Source organism: Macaca nemestrina, chromosome 10 (assembly GCF_043159975.1).
Source record: "Macaca nemestrina isolate mMacNem1 chromosome 10, mMacNem.hap1, whole genome shotgun sequence".
In the NCBI taxonomy this organism is placed as follows: domain Eukaryota; kingdom Metazoa; phylum Chordata; class Mammalia; order Primates; family Cercopithecidae; genus Macaca; species Macaca nemestrina.
This window is the reverse complement of record NC_092134.1, coordinates 122,592,330-122,613,425: the sequence shown is the minus strand read 5'-3', so window position 1 is coordinate 122,613,425 and position 21,096 is coordinate 122,592,330. Positions and strand designations below refer to the sequence as shown.

The 21,096-nt window shown below is 41.0% G+C and overlaps 1 protein-coding gene across 50 annotated transcripts in view; it reads left to right on the top strand.

Annotated features, from left to right (window-relative positions):
- The window catches only part of LOC105481328 (pleckstrin homology domain containing A5), a 250,885-nt gene that overhangs the window by 217,211 nt on the left and 12,578 nt on the right, over nucleotides 1-21,096 (top strand). For 20 of the 50 annotated variants that reach the window (XR_011609302.1, XM_071072120.1, XM_071072121.1 and 17 more), the window contains 7 exons: nucleotides 1,248-1,359; nucleotides 4,055-4,101; nucleotides 6,616-6,736; nucleotides 12,345-12,463; nucleotides 16,871-17,080; nucleotides 18,053-18,193; nucleotides 19,905-20,017. Coding sequence is in view for 44 of the 50 variants with exons in the window: in XM_071072120.1 (XP_070928221.1) it covers nucleotides 1,248-1,359; nucleotides 4,055-4,101; nucleotides 6,616-6,736; nucleotides 12,345-12,463; nucleotides 16,871-17,080; nucleotides 18,053-18,193; nucleotides 19,905-20,017 (863 nt within the window). In the remaining 6 variants the exon portion in view is untranslated. Of the gene's footprint in view, nucleotides 1-1,247; nucleotides 1,360-4,032; nucleotides 4,102-5,205; nucleotides 5,395-6,615; nucleotides 6,739-12,344; nucleotides 12,464-16,870; nucleotides 17,081-18,052; nucleotides 18,194-19,904; nucleotides 20,018-21,096 lie in introns of those variants that run through there. The other 30 variants (XR_011609303.1, XM_071072113.1, XM_071072110.1 and 27 more) reach the window with 11 other exon arrangements.

Here is a 21,096-nt window from a genome sequence, read left to right as displayed (position 1 = left end):
TGGCTGAAAACATATTTCTACCCCCTTAGAGGACTTTTTTAGCATATTGATGCAATACTGATTGTATTCTATTATCTATAGTCATTAATAACTGATACTCAGTGAAAAAATACTGTTCTGGGCAATGTGACAGTTTTTGTATCTCATTGCCTATTTTTAAAAATAAAGTTACATTCCTAGAATGGTGTTTATTATTATAGAATGGTGTTATTATTACCCAATTTATGAATAAGAGTCATAGAATTCTAATAGAATCTCAGAGAAAACCAATGTAATCTTATTTTGGTTTCAGTTACTGTATTTAACCTGAGGGCATGATATGGAATATTAAAAGTAAGAAAATTGTCTGGGCGTGGTGGTTCACGCCTGTAATCTCAGCACTTTGGGAGGCCGAGGTGAGCGGATCACCTGAGGTCAGGAATTCAAGACCAGCCTGGTCAACATGGTGAAACCCCGTCTCTACTAAAAATAGAAAATTAGCCGGGTGTGGTGGCGCATGTCTAATCCCAGCTACTCGGGAGACTGAGACAGGGCAATCACTTGAACCTGGGAGGTGGAGGTTGCAGTGAGCTGAGATTGTGCCATTGTACAAAATACAAAAATTATGGCATTCGCCTCTAATCGCAGCTACTCAGGAGGCAGAGGCTGCAGTGAACTGAGAGCTTGCCACTGCACTCCAGCCTGGGCGACAGAGCAGGACTCCGTCTCAAAAAAAAAAAAAAACAAATACATTTAAACTCTGTCAGTCAAAACTCATCTTGATATATTTTGTTAGTTGTCCCTTTGTTGTTGTTTTTATGTTCTAGAACCTAGGAAGTTAGTATACCTTCCATTTCTCACCTGTTCCCCAATACCCCGCCATGTTTTCCCCTCCCGGAAATTATTTTTTCTTTTGGGGTTTGTTTCTGCTCTGTTTCCATTCTCTCTGTATTTTCCATTTTTGGTCCCTTTTAATCAATATGCCTTCCTGGGATCATAAATAATGCAAGACAAAGCTTATTGGAAAGATTTAAAATAGTATATTTAAGTATGAAAATTAAATATTTTTCTTTCTCTGCTCAGTCTTTTATATTTGCCACTGGAATTGCAAAATTGGGAGAGTCACATCAGTCATATTAAATATTCATAACACTTAATTCACTGCAATTTGCATTTTTAAAATAGAATTTATATAATTAATATATAATCATTTAACTTCAGTAAATGATTTTCTTTCTTATATGTGGTCTATCCATTTTTACTGATAGACGGAATCAGCAGGAATTCAGCGTGCACAGATTCAGAAAGAACTTTGGCGAATTCAAGATGTCATGGAAGGGCTGAGTAAACACAAGCAGCAAAGAGGTACTACAGAAATAGGTAAATTAGCTTTGCATTTTATTTTGTGACTGACCACAGTGTTACAGTCATGTGTCACTTAGTGACAGATTATGTTCTGAGAAATGCATTGTTAGGTGATTGTGTTGTGCAATCAGAGTGTACTGAAACAAACCTAGTTGTATGGCCTACTACGCACCTAGGCTATGTGGTATAGCTTATTGCTCCCAGGTTGCAAACCTGCACAGCATGTGACTGTACTGAATACTGTAGACAGTTGTAACACAATGTTATTTGTATATCCAAACAGAAAAGGTAATGTGTTATACTATGACATGAGGGCAACAACTAGGCAAAAGATATTTCTCACCTCTGGCTGGGTGCAGTGGCTCGCGCCTGTAATCCCATCACTTCGGGAGGCTGAGGTGGGCAGATCACCTGAGGTCAGGAGTTCAAGACCAGCTTGGTCAACGTGGTGAGACCCTGTCTCTACTAAAAATAAAAAAAAAAAATTAGCCAAGCATGGTGGTGCATGCCTGTAGTCCCAAATACTCAGAAAGCTTAGATACAGGCCGGGCGCGGTGGCTCACGCCTGTAATCCCAGCACTTTGGGAGGCCGAGGCGGGTGGATCACAAGGTTAGGAGATCAAGACCACGGTGAAACCCCGTCTCTACTAAAAATACAAAAAATTAGCTGGGCACGGTAGTGGGCGCCTGTAGTCCCAGCTACTCAGGAGGCTGAGGCAGGAGAATGGCGTGAACCCGGGAGGCGAAGCTTGCAGTGAGCCGAGATCGCGCCACTGCACTCCAGCCTGGGGGACACAGCAAGACTCCGTCTCAAAAAAAAAAAAAAAAGCTTAGATAAGAGAATCACTTGAACCCGGGAGGTGGAGGTTGCAGTGAGCCAAGATCATGCCACTGTATTCCAAAATGGGCAACAGAGGGAGAGTGTCTCAAAAAAAAAAAAAAAAAAAGTTATTTCTCAGTTGCATTATAATCATATGGGACCACTGCCGTATATGTAGTCTGTTGCTGACCAAAACATTGGTATATGGCACATGACTGAATGTCTAAATGGAATGATACATATAATTGAGTTTCTTTTGTTATTTTAATGCACTTTTCTGAACAGGCACTCTTATCAGAGCACAGGTTTATAAAGTATAAAGCGAAAGCTCTGTCAACCACACCTAAACAAAACTAATTACTGTCTTGTGAGTATAATTATTAATACCCACAATGTTTACACTTTAGAAGTTTTATCCCCACAAGAACTGGGATCTTCCTATATCTATTTTTCAATAATTTGCTTTTTTCTCCATAACAATACAGTATAATATAAGAATCCATTGGTTAAGGGAACTATAATTTATTTATCCATTTCCATATTGATGGATAATGTATGTTGTTTCCAGAGTTTTTTATTTTTGCTGTCATAAGCCATGCCGTAATGAACATTATTAATATATACAACTAAACACCTATGTTAGTGCTTAGTAGATTTCAAAAGGTGAGAAATAAGCACACATTTTCCATTTTGATAGCTGCAGCCAAATTGCCCTCCTGAGGGATTAAATTATGTTAATACCAGTAATGTCTGAGAAAACCCACTTGCCCATACTCTTGTTTAAATATTTGTTGCTTTCTTAATGTAATTGGTTTCCAATTCTGAAAACAATAAGTGAATGATTAGAAACTGAAGACTTCATTTAAAATATGTGAAATGGGCCAGGCGCGATGGCTCATGCCTGTAATCCCAGCACTTTGGGAGGCTGAGGCAGGTGGATCACTTGAGGTCAGGAGTTCAAGACCAGCCTGGCCAACATGACAAAACCCTGACTCTACTAAAAAAAAAAAAAAAAAATTGGCCAGATGTGGTGGTACACACCTGTAGTCCCAGCTACTTCGAAGGCTGAGGCAGGAGAATCACTTGAACCTGGGAAGTGGAGGTTGCAGTAAGCTGAGGTCATGCCACTGCACTCCAACCTGGGCAACAGAGTGAAAAACAATTAAAAAAAAAAAAAAAAAAAAAAGGCCTGGCGTGGTGGCTCACGCCTCTAATCCCAGTACTTTGGGAGGCAGAGACGGGCAGATCATGAGGTCAAGAGTTCAAGACCAGCCTGGTCAATGTGGTGAAACCCCATCTCTACTAAAAATACAAAAATTAGTCAGGCATGGTGGCGTGCACCTATAGTCCCAGCTACTCGGGAGGCTGAGACAGAAGAATTGCTTGAACCTGGCAGGCAGAGGTTGCAGTGAGCCGAGATCTTGCCATTGCACTCTAGCCTGGGCAACAGAGCAAGACTCTGTCTCAAATAAATAAATAAATAAATAAGAATAAAAATAAAATACATGAAATGAAGTTGTTCTTTTTTTGGCTGGACGTGGTGGCTCATGCCTGTAATCCCAGCACTTTCAGAGGCCGAGGCAGGTGAATCACTTAAGGTCAGGAGTTTAAGACCAGCCTGACCAACATGGTGAAACCCCATCTCTACTAAAAATAAAAAAATCAGTTGGGCCTGGTGGCGCACACCTGTAGTCCCAGCTGCAAGAGGCTGAGGCACAAGAATTGCTTGAACCTAGGAGGCAGAGGTTGCACTGAGCCGAGATCACACCACTACACTCCAACTTGGTCAACAGGACAAGACTTCATTTCAAAACAACAAAAGAAATTGTTCTTTTTTCTATAGTATTAGAAAGATATGTTTAATATAGTTACGTTTTCTAATATTTCTAGGTATGGTAGGATCAAAGCCTTTCTCAACAGTTAAGTACAAAAGTGAGGTAAGTTTGGATTGTTTTTCTAATTATAAATTACTTTTAATGCTTAAGACATGAACTAGAAGTAATTGTCTTCTCTAATCTTAATAACAAAAATATTTTTTAAATATATTGAACAGATATTGTTTTAATCTTGAAATTTTATTGGATCAGTAATTTGGTGCTTCTAATACATTATTTTTCTTCCCTTTTTAATGCAAAAAAATGGAATCTCTGCTTTTTATCTATGTTAGAATTTTAACATTGTCATACTTTTTCTAATCTAAGTAATGTTTGAATACTTATCATTGTTTCTTATACTATGTAAAATTTATAGGATGATTGATAGATAAGTTGGCTGTGTGTCATGCATAGCATAAAGAAATTACAACTACAAAGAGATACTGTCAACCTAACCAAAAGAATCTATTATTTTGAATTTTGTATAAAAGCCAGTCAAAGAGATAACTTTTCTTTTCTTCTCTTAAAAATTGGGGGGCCAGATACAGTGGCTCATGCCTGTAATCCCAGCACCTTTGGAGGCCAAGGCAGGAGGATGTATTGAGTCCAGGAGTTTGAGACCAGCCTGGTAAACAGAGCAAGACCCCCATCTCTATAAAACATTAAAAAATTAGCCAGACATGGTGTTCCTGTTGGTCCCAGCTACTTGGGAGGCTGAGCCAGGAGGGTCCCTTGAGCCCAGGAGTTCAAGGGTGCAATGAGCTATGTATGATCAAATCACTGCAATATAGCGAGACCCCATCTCTACCAAATAAATAGATAAATTGTGAATATATAAGAATAGGATTTTAAAATCAGTTCTTTCCTTCTAGTTTTAAAATGAAACCCAGTAATTAGTTTTAAATAGTAATCTCTTTCAATGTTGAGCTTCAGTGTGAAGCTAACCTATATGTTACGGGAAAGAATCAGATGTAATTATATGTTAAATTCCAATTATTGGCTATGATAAAAATTTTTGATTTTACTTTTCATTATTAGACTTTTGGCTTGGCAGTGTCCCTTTTAGTATCTTAAAGTAAATTTAAGTTAATATACCATTGCAAAGAATTTAGATATGCTTAATTCAATCTGCTTATCTAAATAAGGTGACTGTTCTACAATCTTTAGGAAGAGGAAGTAGTCCCACCTCGTCCTCCACTTCCTTGGTCCTATGACTTTACAGAGCAGCCTCCCATAATCCCCCCTCTGCCCAGTGATAGCAGCTCCTTGCTCTGTTATAGCAGGGGCCCAGTTCATCTGCCTGAAGAAAAGAAGATGTATCAAGTTCAAGGATATCCAAGAAATGGATCTCACTGTGTAAGTGGCTGGAATAGCCACAGAATAATCAATCATACCTGTCCTCTCATTTTTGAAAATTAATGTATTTTACATTCAAACTTTTTTTTATTATAACCTTTATAACCTCATTTTTAGCCCACAGTTTTTTATTTATATATAACTTCATCATTTGTGTCTTTCCTGTTTTGGTTTTGCTATTCTCATTTTTAATATTTTTATAATTTTAATATTTTATAATTTCATAGCATTTTTCATATTTTCATAAAGTGGTATCTTTGGCCATGATGAAGCAGCCATATTTTAGATATACCATTTCAGGGTATTGGAGGCAAAATTATACCTTCAGATCAGAAAGAAGGGATAAGGAAAAGACCGTTACTAGGAATGGTAAAGGAGCTGGGATGTGGGCGTTTTGGTCTAGGAAAACTACTCAAAGATGTGGATGTTGCTAAGGAGAGATGTGACCCTAAAAATGGGAAATACGTTTAGGGTTAAGCAAATAATGTAGGCTATAATAAGCAAAGAGAATAAGGAAATAAGAATTGAGCTAATTTGAGAACAACAACATGTCCGTGACAGGAATTTTAGTGCTGGGATGAGCCTTACTTATACCACCTTGTGAATGAAAATTTATTGAATTAATATAGTTATTTTTAGCCCTCAATTATTCCATGGTAAAAATGTGACTTGTCCCTAAGAGAAACAGAAACAGAAATACTCTTTTTTTTTTTTTTTTTTTTTTTTTGAGACAGGGTCTTACTCTTGCCCAGGCTGGAGTGCAGTGGAGCAATCTTGGCTCACTGCAAGCTCCACCTCCCGGGTTCAAGTGATTCTCCTGCCTCAGCCTTCGGAATGGCTGGGATTATAGGCACACACCACCATGACCAGCTAATTTTGTATTTTTGGTAGAGACAGGGTTTCACCATGTTGACTGGGCTGGTCTCAAACTCCTGGCCTCAGGTGATACCCCCACCTTGGCCTCCCAAAGTGCTGGGATTACAGGTGTGAGCCACTGCGCCCAGCCAGAAATATTCTTAATATTAAAACAAAGTTTTGCCACTTTAAAATTTCTCAAATTTCTTCTTTCCATGTAGTTGTGACGTAGGTATTATTTGTGTTATATCCCAGATGGCTCACTAGGGCTACTAATTTTTAGAGTTTGATTTGTGTCTTTAGCAGTAAACATTTTAAAAGAACTGTTAGCAGTTTTTTGGAGTAATTACATGTCTTCCTTTCAAGGGTCCAGATTATAGACTCTACAAGAGTGAACCAGAGTTAACAACAGTGGCAGAAGTTGATGAATCTAATGGAGAAGAAAAATCAGAACCTGTTTCAGAGATAGAAACTTCAGTTGTTAAAGGTCAGCATTTGTAATATGTTTTACCTCTTGTTTTTTGTTTTTGAAGACAATTTGCTGCTAAAATAGCAGTAAATTCCATTTACATGTTGACTCATATGAGTCCAACCCTTTATCTGAAACCTTTGGACTCTGATGAGTTTCTAAATTAAGAAATTTTCAGATATTGAAAGATAAAATGGCCCATAAATGATATATGTCATCTCAGCTAGGTATGAGGCAGCACCCTTTTTTTAATCACTATTTCTACAATATTCATTCCAAGTGGCATAAATAAATGCTAAAAATAAAAGCATTAGCTGGGCGTGGTGGCAGGTGCCTGTAATCCCAGCTACCCAGGAGGCTGAAGCAGGAGAATCGCTGGAACCCAGGAGGTGGAGGCTACAATGAGCCGAGATCACACCACTGCACTCCAGCCTGGACAACAGAGCGAGACTTCATCTCAAATAAATAAAAATAAAAGACATCACATCAGATTAGGTTTTACTGAGAAATGAGTTTATGTCAAACTTTAAAGTTTTCCATTTCTTGGGAGAGTTTTGTTGTTGTTGTTGTTGTTTTCTGTTTCTGGTGATGTCGATGTTTTCTGTTTCTGGTTGTGGTGGTGGTGGTGGTTCTTGTTGTTGTTGTTTTCTGTTTCTGGTGATGTTGATGTTGTTTTCTGTTTCTGGTTGTTGTGGTGGTGGTGGTTCTTGTTATTGTTGTTGTTGTTTGTGATTGGGTCTCCTCGCTCTGTCACCTGAGCTGCTGTACTGGAGCAAACATGGCTCACTGTAACCTTGACCTCCCAGACTCGGTGATCCTCCCACTTCAGCCTTCCAAGTAGCTGGGACCACAGGCCCACACCACCATACCCAACTAATTTTTAAGTATTTGTAGAGACAAGGTGTTGCTGTGTTGCCCAAGCTGGTCTTGAACTCAGAGGATCAAGCAGTCCTTCCACCTCAGGATTACAAGCATGTGCCACCACACCTGGACAGGGTCTTTTCTGTGTGTGTGTTTAAAATTATGCATAAGGCATTGATGGCTGAAACAAATTTTTACACAATTTCTACAAAGTAAATTCTGAAATAATATTTCTGTAAAGTATACTCTGATTTTTTTCTTAATGCTGGTCATTTTTCTAGAAGGCAATTGCATAAAGAAAAGAGTAGAGAGAGAACTGTCCTAGATTAAAAAGATAGATAGGCTGGGTGTGGTGGCTCACGCCTGCAGTCCCAGCACTTTGGGAGGCCGAGGCAGGCAGGTCACCTGAGGTCAGGAGGTCAACAACAACAGCAACAACAACCAGAAACAGAAAAAAAAAAACAAAAAACTCTCCCAGGAAATGGAAACTCTGCCAGTCTGGCCAACATAGTGAAACCCCATCTCTACTAAAAGTACAAAAGTTTGGCTGGGCATGGTGGCTTGTGCCTATAATCCCAGCACTTTGGGAGGCCAAGGCGGGCGGATCATGAGGTCAGGAGTTCAAGACCAGCCTGACCAACATGATGAAACCCCATCTCTACTAAAAATAGAAAATTAGCTGGGCATGGTTACTTGCGCCTGTAATCCCAGCTACTCAGGAGGCTGAGGCAGGAGAATCGCTTGAACCAGGGAGGCGGAGGTTGCAGTGAGCAGAGATCATGCTACTGCACTCCAGCCTGGGCGACAGAGTAAGACTTCATCTCAAAAAAAAAAAAAGAAAAGAAACCCTGTCTCTACTAAAAATACAAAAAATTAGCCGCACATGGGTAACACACACCTGTAGTCCCAGCTACTCAGGAGGCTGAGGCAAGAGAATCACTTGAACCCGGGAGGCGGAGGTTGCAGTGAGCCAAGATCGTGCCATTGCACTCCATCCTGGGTGACAGAGTGAGACTCCATCACACACACACAAAAATAATGGATAGATACATCGCAGTGTTTGAAACTTGATTGGACCATGGTTTAAAAGAAGAATATCTAAAGTAGGAAAATTATGGAAATTTAAACATGTTCTAGATATTAGCTAGTAGTGTGATCGTGATGTTGTGGTTATGTAGTAGAATGTAGTATGTGAATTCTGAAACACTTAGGACAAAAGCATGTGCCACTTTTAAAGGATTCACCAAAAAGAGTGTGTATGTATTTATGCAGAGATAATGCAAGTGTGACAAAATGTAAAACTTTTTAGAAAAATAAATGCTTATCATAACCCACTGGACTGATTTTTGTAGTCTGCTACAAACTTTACTAAGTAAAGTTTGAAAAACACCTAAGTGAGGCCGGGCACTCAAGCCTGTAATCCCAGCACTTTGGGAGGCCAAGATGGGAGGATCACAAGGTCAGGAGATCGAGACCATCCTGGCTAACACGGTGAAACCCCGTCTCCACTAAAAAATACAAAATCTAGCCGGGCAAGGTGGCGGGCGCCTGTAGTCCCAGCTACTCCAGAGGCTGAGGCAGGAGAATGGCATAAACCCGGGAGGCGGAGCTTGCAGTGAGCTGAGATCTGGCCTGGGTGACAGAGCGAGACTCCATCTCAAAAAAAAAAAAGAAAGAAAGAAAAACACCTAAGTGAAGCCAGGCACAGTGGCTCATGCCCATAATCCCAGCATTTTGGGAGGCCGAGGCGGGCGGACCACAAGGTCAGGAGTTCAAGACCAGCATGGCCAACATGGCAAAACCCCATCTTTACTAAAAATACAAAAATTAGCCAGGTGTGGTGGCAGGCACTTGTAATCCCAGCTACTCAGGAGGCTGGGGCAGGAGAACCGCTTGAACCAGGAGGCGGAGGTTGCAGTGAGTCAAGATCATGCCACTGCACTCCAGCCTGGACAATGACTCCGTCTCAAAAAAAAAACAGAGAGAGCACCGAAGTGGTAGTAATGTTCACATAGCTTTTTTCATAGTTGGAATATTTTTCTAGGTTATCTAATGCCATTTTTTAATTTAAAAATACTGGCATCTTGAAAATTTAATATTTATACACCTTTTCTCTGTCATCCTAATCCTGTCTCCTTATTCAAAGTCTTTTTTTCTTATTTTCCTTTTTTTTTTTTTTTTTTTTTTTGAGACAGGATCTCACTGTCAGCCCAGGCTGGAGTACAGTGGTGCGATCATGGCTCACTGTAGCCTCCTTCATCCTCAGGCTGCCAAGTAGCTGAGACTACACACGTGTGCCACCACACCTGGCTAATTTTTGTATTTATTGTAGAGACAGGGTTTCACCATGTTGCCCAGGCTTGTCTCAAACTCCTAGGCTCAAGCAATCTGCCTTCCTCAGCCTCCCAGAGTGTTGGGATTATAGGCACGAGCCACCACACCTGGCCACAACAAGGACTTTAAATGGACTGGGAGCAATGGCTCATACCTGTAATCTCAGCACTTTGGGAGGCCAAAGCAGATGGATTGCTTGATCCCAGGAGTTCAAGACCAGCCTGGTAAACATAACCAGACCTCATCTCTGTTTTACAAAGTAAAAATGTATCTGGTTTTTTTAAAGCATACAACTATTTGACAACAATAGCATATAAATGAGGAGGAAGTTTATTAATATTAATATGCTTTAACATCTTTCTTTTGTTCTGAATCATGGTAATGATCTTGATTAACTTTAGACTTTCTTAAGTTTAAGTATGCATGCTAGGGTATAGGATAAAAGAAATTGTCGAGGCTGCAGAGAGCTGTGATCGTACCACTTACACTTCAGCCTGAACAACACAGCAAGACTCTCGAAGGAGAGAAAGATAATCCAAAAAAGAAAAGAAACTGGAGAAGATGCAAAGCAAAAAAATACATTGTTACAAATAAATCTAAATACATTGGCAATTACAACAAATATAATTGGACTGAATGCTTCACTTTAAAAGATTGGCCGAGGCCGGGCGTGGTGGCTTCCACCTGTAATCCCAACACTTTGGGAGGCCAAGACAGGCAGATCACCTGAGGTCAGGAGTTCCAGACCAGCCTGACCAACATGGTGAAACCCTGTCTCTACTAAAAATACAAAATTAGCCAGGCGTGGTGGCGCATGCCCGTAATCCCAGTTACTCAGGAGGCTGAGGCAGGAGAATCGCTTGAACGCAGGAAGCAGAAATTACAGTGAGCCAAGATCATGCCATTGCACTCCAACCTGGGCAACAAGAACGAAACTCCATCTCAAAAAATAAAAAAATAAAAAAGACTGGTTGGGCCTAGCGGCACGTGCTTGTAATCCCAGCACTTTGGGAAGCCGAGGCAAGAAGATTGCTTGAGCCCAGGAGTTCAAGACCAGCCTGGGCAACGTGGCAAGATCCTGTCTCTACAAAAAAATAAATTAACCAGGCGTGGTAGTGCATGCCAGTAGTCCCTCCTACTCTGGAGGCTGAGGTGGGAGGATCGCTTGAGCCCAGTAGGCAGAGGTTGCAGTGAGTCAAGGTCGTGCCATTTGCACTCCAGCCTGGGCAACAGAGCAAGATTCCATCTCAAAAAAAAAAGAAAAATACAGAAGAGAAAGTGAAAATGATCACCTATAGTTAGCTATTGTTAACATTGTTCATGGATGCTTTGAGGCAATATTGTATGATTTTTAAAAGCCAAGCAGAAATTAAGGACATTTAGGTTGAACTAACATGTTAGGATGATGATAGAGATGTATCAGGATGACAAAGAAGGCTTGTGTGTGTGTGTAATAGAGATGGGTCTGTCTGAGCAGGCTGGTCTCAAACTCCTGGCCTGAAGTGATCCTCCCATCTCAGCCTCCCAAAGTGCTAGGATTATAGGCAATGAGCCACGGCACCTGACCAAAAGAGGGCATTTTATAGTTAATGTTCTTAAAAATATCATCAGTTAATCTGTACTATTTTTTCTTATCTTTTTTCTTTTTTTTGTTTTAAGGAGACACGTTCTCACTTGCTTTGTTGCCCAGGCTGGAGTGCAATGATGCAGTCTCAGCTCACTGCAACCTCTGCAGTGATCCTCTCACCTCAGCCTCCTGAGTAGCTGGGACTATAGGTGTGCACCTCCACACCCACCTAATTTTTTTTTTTCTTTTCAATTTTTGTGGAGGCAGGGTCTCACTATATTACCCAGGCTGATATGAAAATCCTGAGCTCAAGTGATCCTCCCACCTCAGCCTCCCAAAATGCTAGGATTACAGCCATGAACAGAATTTTATTTTTAAATGTAACCCTAAATTTATCTGGTGGTATCATTGACTGACTTTGACTCTTTTTATTTTTTATTTATTTATTTATTTATTTATTTATTTATGAGGCAGAGTCCTCTCTGTCACCCGGGCTGGAGTGCAAGGGCACGATCTCAGCTCACTGCAACCTGCACCTCCTAGGTTCGAGCAATTCTCCTGCCTCAGCCTCCTGAGTTGCTGGGATTACAGGCACCTGACACCATGCCTGGCTAATTTTTGTATTTTTTATAGTAGAGACAGCATTTCACCATGTTGGCTAAGCTGGTCTCGAACTCCGGTGATCTGCCTGCCTCAGCCTCCCAAAGTGCTGGGATTACAGGCGTGAGTCACCACACCCAGCCTGACTCTTTTTAAATAAATTTGCTTTCTGATTTGAAAAAGTGTGAGAAATTAAGTAAATTAAAAGAAAGCAATGCTGGAAAAAAGGTGTTTTGTAGAACTTACTGCTGTTTTAATTTTTAGGTTCCCACTTTCCTGTTGGAGTAGTCCCTCCAAGAACAAAATCACCAACACCCGAATCTTCGACAATAGCTTCATATGTAACCTTGAGGAAAACAAAGAAGATGATGGATCTAAGAACGGTATTTAACTGGAAATTAATGTCTAGAAAGATTCTCAGACCTATTTATTGCTTTTTTACATGTTTTCATTTTCAGTGTCTTATCAAAATTATTTTTGCATACTCGAAGAAAAACTTAGTAATCTTAGTTATTCTTAAAATTTCGTTTATATTAGCACGTCAGAGGACAGACCTAGTCAATACCTAATTTAAGTTTCTTTTGATCAGCCTACACGTGGAGCATAGTCATAGTCCACGATTTGTGGAATCTATTCTCTAATCACTGTGCTACACTCCTCGATGCCTCTAAGAATTTTCTCGATGACAGGTATAGATGTGTCCTGTGGCCACCCAAAAGTTAACGGATTTTCTAGCTATCATGAGGTTGCAGGGCCTTTTAGCTATGGTATTAATAGCTTTAGAGTTTGCCAATCCTCTGGTTACTCTGAGAAATGTGAGTTGGGATTGGAAAATAAGTCCTATATTTTACATTTTCATCTGAGATTCATTTAATTCGAACTCTAAACCAGTCTTGTTTGTTCTTTGGAAAATGCTGAGAATACTTAACTCCTTTTCTTCAAGTATTCTCTAGAAATTCGGGCTGCAAAAATACTTCCACTTTTTATTTTTGTAAATACTCTACCTATTTGGTATGAGATAATTTGAAGCTATAAGACAAGACTGAAAGGTACTACATATAAGATATATGGCTAGTCTTTTTTTTTTTTTTTTTTTTTTTTTAAATGGATAGGGTTTCACTCTGTTTCCTGGGCTGAAGTGCAGTGGCATGATCATAGCTCACTGCAGCCTCCAACTCCTGGACTCAAGGGATCCTCTCACCCCAGCCTCCGGGCTAGCTGGGACAATAAGTATGTACCACCATACTTGGCTCATTTTTTTTTCTTTTGTATTAGTAGTGACGGGGTCTCACTCTTGCCCAGGCTAGCTATTCTTCAAAGATATTAAAGCACAGCTACAAAGTATATGCCAAAAAACTCGGCTGCATTTATATATAAGAAATGTAATGTTTTCAGTTAGTACGAGATTATAAAGATCCATAGAAATAATTATCATGGAATAAAGATAAGGTATCAGCATTAACATTAATGGTCATGATTCTGAAATACTATTGTTTGTTCAGAGAGTTAGGCATTTTTTACAGATTGGAAGATTTCATTGGAAATGGTAAAGCTAAAATAACAAGTCTACAGAAAAAGGACTACAAAAAGTGCATTTTAAAATCAAGCAGAGGGCCGGGCGCGGTGGCTCAAGCCTGTAATCCCAGCACTTTGGGAGGCCGAGACAGGCGGATCATGAGGTCAGGAGATCGAGAGACGATCCCGGCTAACACGGTGAAACCCCGTCTCTACTAAAAAATACAAAAAACTAGCCGGGCGAGGTGGCGGGCGCCTGTAGTCCCAGCTACTCGGGAGGCTGAGGCAGGAGAATGGCGTAAACCCGGGAGGCGGAGCTTGCAGTGAGCTGAGATCCGGCCACTGCACTCCAGCCTGGGTGACAGAGCAAGACTCCGTCTCAAAAAAAAAAAAAAAAAAAAAAATCAAGCAGCGGCCAGGTGCTGTAGCTCACACCTGTAATCCCAGCACTTTGAGAGGCCGAGGCAGGCAGGCAGATCATTTGAAGTCAGGAGTTCAAGACCAGCCTGGCCGACATGGTAAAACCCTGTCTCTACTAAAAATCCAAAAATTAGGTAAGCGTGGTGGCAGGCGCCTGTAGTCTCAGCTACTCAGGAGGCTGAGGCATAAGAATCAGTTGAACCCAGGAGGCAGAGGTCACAGTGAGTTGAGATTGCACCACTGTACTCCAGCCTGGGCAAGAGAGTGTGAAACTCTGTCTCAAAAAAAAACAAAAACACAAATATAAAATCAAGCAGAAAGATACTAGCAGGTTTAGACCAGTCATAGTAGCTCATACCTATAATTCCAGCACTTTGGGAGGCCAGGTCTGGAGGATTGCTTGAGCCCAGGAATTCAAGACTAGCCTGAGCAACATAAGGAGACCCCATCTCTACAAAACTTACCAAAAAAAATTAGCCAGGCATAGTGGCCAGTACCTATGGTCTCACCTATTCAAGAGATTTGAGCCCGGGAGGGTGAGGTGAGCCATGATCGCCCCACTGCACCCCAACCTGGGCAACAGAGCGACAGCCTATCTCAAAAAATAAATAAATAAAGTTAAAATCACAAGGGAAAATATATTTTACCATTTATTAAGTGGAAATAGTTCATCATAAAGATCTTCGTCCTCATCATCTTCACATTGACTAGATGGAAGAAGAGGGAGTTGTTTTTTTTGGGGGGGCTTCTTTGTTTTTTTGGAGACGGAGTGTCTCCCTGTTACCCAGGCTGGAGTGCAGTGGCGCGATCTCAGCTTACTGCAACCTCTGCCTCCCGGGTTCAAATGATTCTCTTGCCTCAGCCTCCCAAATAGTTGGAACTACAGGCGCCCGCCACCATGCCTGGCTAATTTCTATATTTTTAGTGGACAAAGGGTTTCACCATGTTGGCCAGGCTGGTCTCTAACTCCTGACCTCGTAATGATCTGCCGGCCTCAGCCTCCGAAAGTGCTGGGATTACAGGTGTGAGCCACCATGCCCAGCAATGGAGTTGTTCTTAACTGTCTCAAGAGTGGCAGAGGCAAAAGAGGTAGAAATAGAAGGAGAGGCAGGCACACTCGGTGTAACCTTTATTGAAAACAATCCTCATATAAATGGACTTCTGCAGCTCAATCCTGTGTTGTTCAAGGAACAACTGTATGTATATGTGTGTATATATATGTGTGTGTGTGTATATATATAGGTATGTGTGTATGTATATGTATACTTCATTAAGCATTTTCAAATATGACTGATTTATAGAAAATAAGTGTTTTCATAGTCTTATTACTGATAAGAAAGAAAATATCTAGGGGTGTTTGCTCTATTTGTCTTTTCACGGTAAATGTATAACTTAAAACATTACATTTTCATCAAAATAAAAGAAATCTGTAATATTGCCGGGCGCGGTGGCTCAAGCCTGTAATCCCAGCACTTTGGGAGGCCGAGACGGGCGGATCACGAGGTCACGAGATCGAGACCATCCTGGTTAACACGGTGAAACCCCGTCTCTACTAAAAAATACAAAAAACTAGCCGGGCGAGGTGGCGGACGCCTGCAGTCCCAGCTACTCGGGAGGCTGAGGCAGGAGAATGGCGTGAACTCGGGAGGCGGAGCTTGCAGTGAGCTGAGATCCAGCCACTGCACTCCAGCCTGGGTGACAGAGCAAGACTCCGTCTCAAAAAAAAAAAAAAAAAAAAAAAAAAAAAGAAATCTGTAATATTTAGACACGTGCCCCTGCTTTTCTCCTCGTTTGAGTTTTATGCAGCTTTCCGTTTCAGGGTCATGGGACTAGCTTACTCCAGAGCTACCATATTCTTTGTGTGTGTGTGTGTGTGTGTGTGTGGTTTTTTTTTTTTTTTTTTTTTTTTTTTTTTGAGACAGACTTTCACTCATTGCCCAGGCTGGCACAATCTCAGTTCACTGCAACCTCTGCCTCCCCGGTTCAAGCGATTCTCCCACCTCAGCCTCCCAAGTAGCTGGGACTACTGGCATGAGCCACCATGCCTGGCTAATTTTTTTTGTACTTTTGTAGAAACGGGTTTTCGCCATGTTGGCCAGGCTGGTCTTGAACTCCTGACCTCAAGTGATCCACCTGCCTCAGCCTCCCAAAGTGCTGGGATTATAGGCATGAGCCACTGCACCCAGCCTGCCCTGCTCTTTTATGGTGGGCATGGTGGTGTTTTTTGTTTTACCCAGATTTTCTGGAACTGAATTATGGGGGTTTGTTTGAGATGGGGTCTGGTTCTGTCATCCATTCTGGAGTGCAATAGCATGATCTCAGCTCACTGCAACCTCCACCTCCTGGGCTCAAACCATCCTTCTACCTCAGCCTCCCAAGTAGCTAGGACTATAGGTGTATACCACCACACCTGCCTGGGTAATTTTTGTATTTTTGGTAGAGATGGATTTTCACCATGTTGCCCAGGCTGGTCTCAAACTCCTGGGCTAAAGCAGTCCACCCACCTCAGGCTCCCAAAGTGCTGGGATTACAGGTGTGAGCCACCGCTCCTGGCCCATATACTTTTTTTTTTTTTAAGACAAAAAAAAAAAAAACTTTTTGTTCCTCTTTTCTCTCTCCTCCCTTATATATCTTCTGACTTTTTCTTTCTGTCATTGACCATACCTCACCAATTACCAGTTAAGGATTAAGTAGCAATTTCATGTGCCTTTCTGGTGATATCTGAATGACACTCAGAACCTCTTCTTGTGATTTTGAAAACAAAATAAATAAATGCACTTTACAAAATTTTTTATTCCATCATACTTTTCAAAAGTTTTCATCTATGTATTGATATGTTCATTTTTACATTGAAGGAAAGACCAAGAAGTGCGGTGGAACAGCTCTGTTTGGCTGAAAGTACTCGACCTAGGATGACGGTGGAAGAGCAAATGGAAAGAATAAGAAGACATCAACAAGCGTGCCTGAGGGAAAAGAAAAAAGGATTAAATGTTATTGGTGCTTCAGACCAGTCACCCTTACAAAGCCCTTCAAATTTAAGGGATAATCCATTTAGGACTACTCAGGTATATGAATTGCATTTGATTATTCTTTTGTGTAAATCTAATATCACTGAATTTTGGAATCAGAGTTACATGATTGATAGGTCTTAAAAGGTCTGCAGTATGGATAGTTATTTTATATTATTTAATTCTTGTAATAATAAGCTAAAACAGCTAAGTAAAATGTAAATAACCCTGAGTTCAAGATACCAGAGCTAAACTACATGTTGGATGCCCGTGGACCAGTTGTGGACTTAATGTCTTCAACTGTACAGTGATAATACAGCTGCCCAGACACTAAGAAAATAAAAGGGTTTTCAACAAATGTAAAATGCTATGCAGGTTACCAAGATAGTCCCCAATTCCCCTCTCAATAAAATGTGTATTGCTCTGTGTCCTAATTTAACATGACCTAAATTGTAGCAGGAGAGAGCTTCTAAATAAAGTTCCAAGTGTGCTGTCCATCACCTCTCAACTTCAGGCTTAAAAAGTGATGCCATTTTGTTTCTTTTTTTTTTTTTTTTTTTTTTTTTGCCGCTCTTTATAAATTCAGAGATAGCAGCCTAGTCAACCTGTTCAGTAGCTTCTGTCTGGTCTGTCCCTGTTTGTAGACACTTGTCACCTAGCAATAGTATCTTAAAAGTTTGTCTATAATGGCATAAACTGAATGCATCAGCTGAACATGCTTTCCTGTCCTAATGGACATCCCCTCTTTCCATCTAATCAAGAGCAGGCATTGCTAAAGGAGACTAAACAAAGCAACAGTTTGAATTGTGGCACATTCTGCAAATTACAAAATAAATGCTTTTTTTAAAAGAGATGAGAAAAATGTGTGGAATACTGCTATATATATAAATTTTCTTTGTTAGTTTTCATAAGAAAACTTCATAAGTGAAGATCCAGCTTTGTTCTATTTTCAGAATTAACAGGCACTATTTATAAAATATACATGCATGCACAGTATGAATATAAAAATGCTATACGTCTTTTGAGCAGACTCGAAGGAAGGATGATAACGTTAAGGAACTGGACATTGTCATTAGAGAAAATGATGTAAAGCCAGACCGTGAAACTCCTACAGCAGAAATTGTTCAACTAAAAGAAACTGAACCCCAAAATGTGGACTTCAGCAAAGAGGTAGCGAGATTATTTTAAGAAAGGTATTCCAAAGGAATAGATTAGTGAAGATTAAATCAAATGGTAAGGTTGAAAATAAAGTATATTTCTTTCAGTCACAGAGGCCATAGAGCTAAATGAAAAAATAAGCTTTCTTTAGTTTGATTGATGTATTCAGCCTCATCAAAGCATGCATTAATTGGCCAGACACAGTGGCTCGTGTGTATAATCCCAGCACTTTGAGAAGCTGAGGCAGGCGGATCACTTGAGCTCAGGAGTTTGAGACCAGCTTGGGCAACATGGTGAAACCCTGTCTCTACTAAGAATACAAAAATTAGCCAGGTGTGGTGGCATGCATCTGTAATCCCAACTGCCACTGGGGAAACTGAGGTGGGAGGATCACCTGAGCTCAAGTTGCAGTGAGTAGAAATGGGCCACAGAGTGAGATCCTGTTTCAAAAAAAAAAAAAAAAAAAAATGCGGCCTGGCACAGTGGCTCACGCCTGTAATCCCAGGACTTTGGAGGCCGAGATGAGTGGATCATTTGAGGCCCGGAGTTCGAAATCAGCCTGGCCAAAATAGTGAAACCCTGTCTCTACTAAAAAATACAAAAGTTAGCCAGGCATGGTGGCACATGCCTGTAATCCCTACTTGGGAGGCTGAAGCAGGAGAATTGCTTGAAGCTGGGAGTCGGAGGTTGCAGTGAGCCGAGATCGCGCCACTGCCCTGTAGCCTGGAGGACAGAATGAGATTCCGTCTCCAAAAAAAAGAAAGAAAAAAGAAAAATTTTTTTAAAAAACTGCATTAACTGAAAATGTAAAACATAATCAGTCAGGGCTAGATTAAATTATCATTAATCCCTGTTAAAGAATCTTATATCCCAACAGCTAGGTCTGTTGCACTATGCATCATCTCTTTTTTTTGAGACAAAATCTCACCCTGTCGCCCAGGCTGGAGTGCAGCAGCGTGATCTTGGCTCACTGCAACCTCCGCCTCCCAGATTCAAGCGATTCTCCTGCCTTAGCCTCCCAAGTAGTTAGGATTACAGGCATGTGTCACCACGCCCAGCTAATTTTTTGTATCTTTTTTTTTTTTTTTTTTTTTTTTTTTGAGATGGAGTCTCGCTCTGTCACCCAGGCTGGAGTGCAGTGGCCGGATCTCGGCTCACTGCAAGCTCCGCCTCCCAGGTTCACGCCATTCTCCTGCCTCAGCCTCCCGAGTAGCTGGGACTATAGGCGCCCGCCACCTCGCCCGGCTAGTTTTTTGTATTTTTTAGTAGAGACGGGGTTTCACCGTGTTAGCCAGGATGGTCTCGATCTCCTGACCTCGTGATCCGCCCGTCTCGGCCTCCCAAAGTGCTGGGATTACAGGCGTGAGCCACTGCGCCCGGCCAATTTTTTGTATCTTTAGTAGAGACAGGGTTTCACCATGTTGACCAGGCTGGTCTCGAACTCCTGACCTCGTGATCTGCCCATCTCGGCCTCCCAAAGTGCTGGGATTACAGGTGTGAGCCACTGTGCCCGGCCTGCATCATCTCTTTAGACAAATAACTTTTTGCATCCTAGTAGTAAAGAATGTTAATATTCTTAATATACTTGAACCTAAATTTATTATCACTAAATATTTGATAGAGTATGATTGTTTAATAAACTGTATTTTGGAATTATTTTAGATTTGCTAATCTAATGTGATAAGAATTCTTTGAAAAGAAAATTTTTCTTTTTATTCTATAGTTAAAAAAAACTGAAAACATTTCATATGAAATGCTTTTTGAACCTGAGCCAAATGGAGTAAATTCTGTGGAAATGATGGATAAAGAAAAAATGCCTGAGGATGTTACATTCAGGTAATATTTAAGAAGAGCAAAGGAATCATTCACAAAATTGTGTAACTGCTTAAAAATGGTGAACTTTAGAGTCAAAAGTACTGGATTTCAGCCCCAGCTTAGCTAGCTAAGAGCTATAGAATCTTGAGCAAGTTATATAACCTCTTAAACTATGCATTCCTCACTTGTAAAAATGGCAATAGGGCTGGCTGCACTGGTGCACATCTATAATTCCAGCACTTTGAAAGGCCAAGGCAGGAGGATCACCTGAGCCCAGGAATTCAAGACCAGCCTGGGCAATGTAATTAGACCTCATCTCTGAAAAAAAAATTAGCCAGGCATGGTGGCATGTGCCTGTAGTCCTGGCTACTCGGAGGCTGAGGTGAGAGGATCACTTCAGCCTAGGAGTTCGAGGCTGCAGTGACCCGTCATTGTGCCAGTACACTCCAGCCTGGGCAACAGAGTGAGACGCTATCTCAAAAAAAAAAAAAAAAAAAAAAAAAAAAGGCATAATAGCAGTATCTGACAGGTATATTGTAAAGATTAATATGAAAACACATGTGGCAGGGAGCAGTGGCTTATGCCTGTAATCCCAGCACTTTGGGAGGCCAACGGGGGCCAATCACTCGAAGTCAGGAGTTTGAGACTAGCCTGGCCAACATGGTAAAACCCTGTCTCTACTAAAAGTACAAAAATTAGCCAGACATAGTGGTGCATGCCTGTGGTCCCAGCTACTTGGGAGGCTGAGGCAGGAGAAATGCTTGAACCCAGGAGGCAGAGGTTGCAGTGAGCTGAGATCACACCACTGCATTCCAGCCTGGGTGACAGAGTGAAACTCCATCTCAAAAGAAAAGGAAAAAAAAAAAAGAAAAGAAAATACATGTATAACACTTAACACTGTGCTTAGCACCCAGGAAGTATTCAATAAATGATACTTCACTCCAGGTGCCTGCCTGTAGTTGCAGCTACTCAGGAAACTGAGGTGGGAGGATTGCTTGAACCTGGGAGGGCAAGGCTACAGTGAGCCATAATCACGTCACTGCACTCTAGCCTGGGCAACAGAGCAAGACCCTGTCTCAAAAAAATTTTTAAAAGAGAGA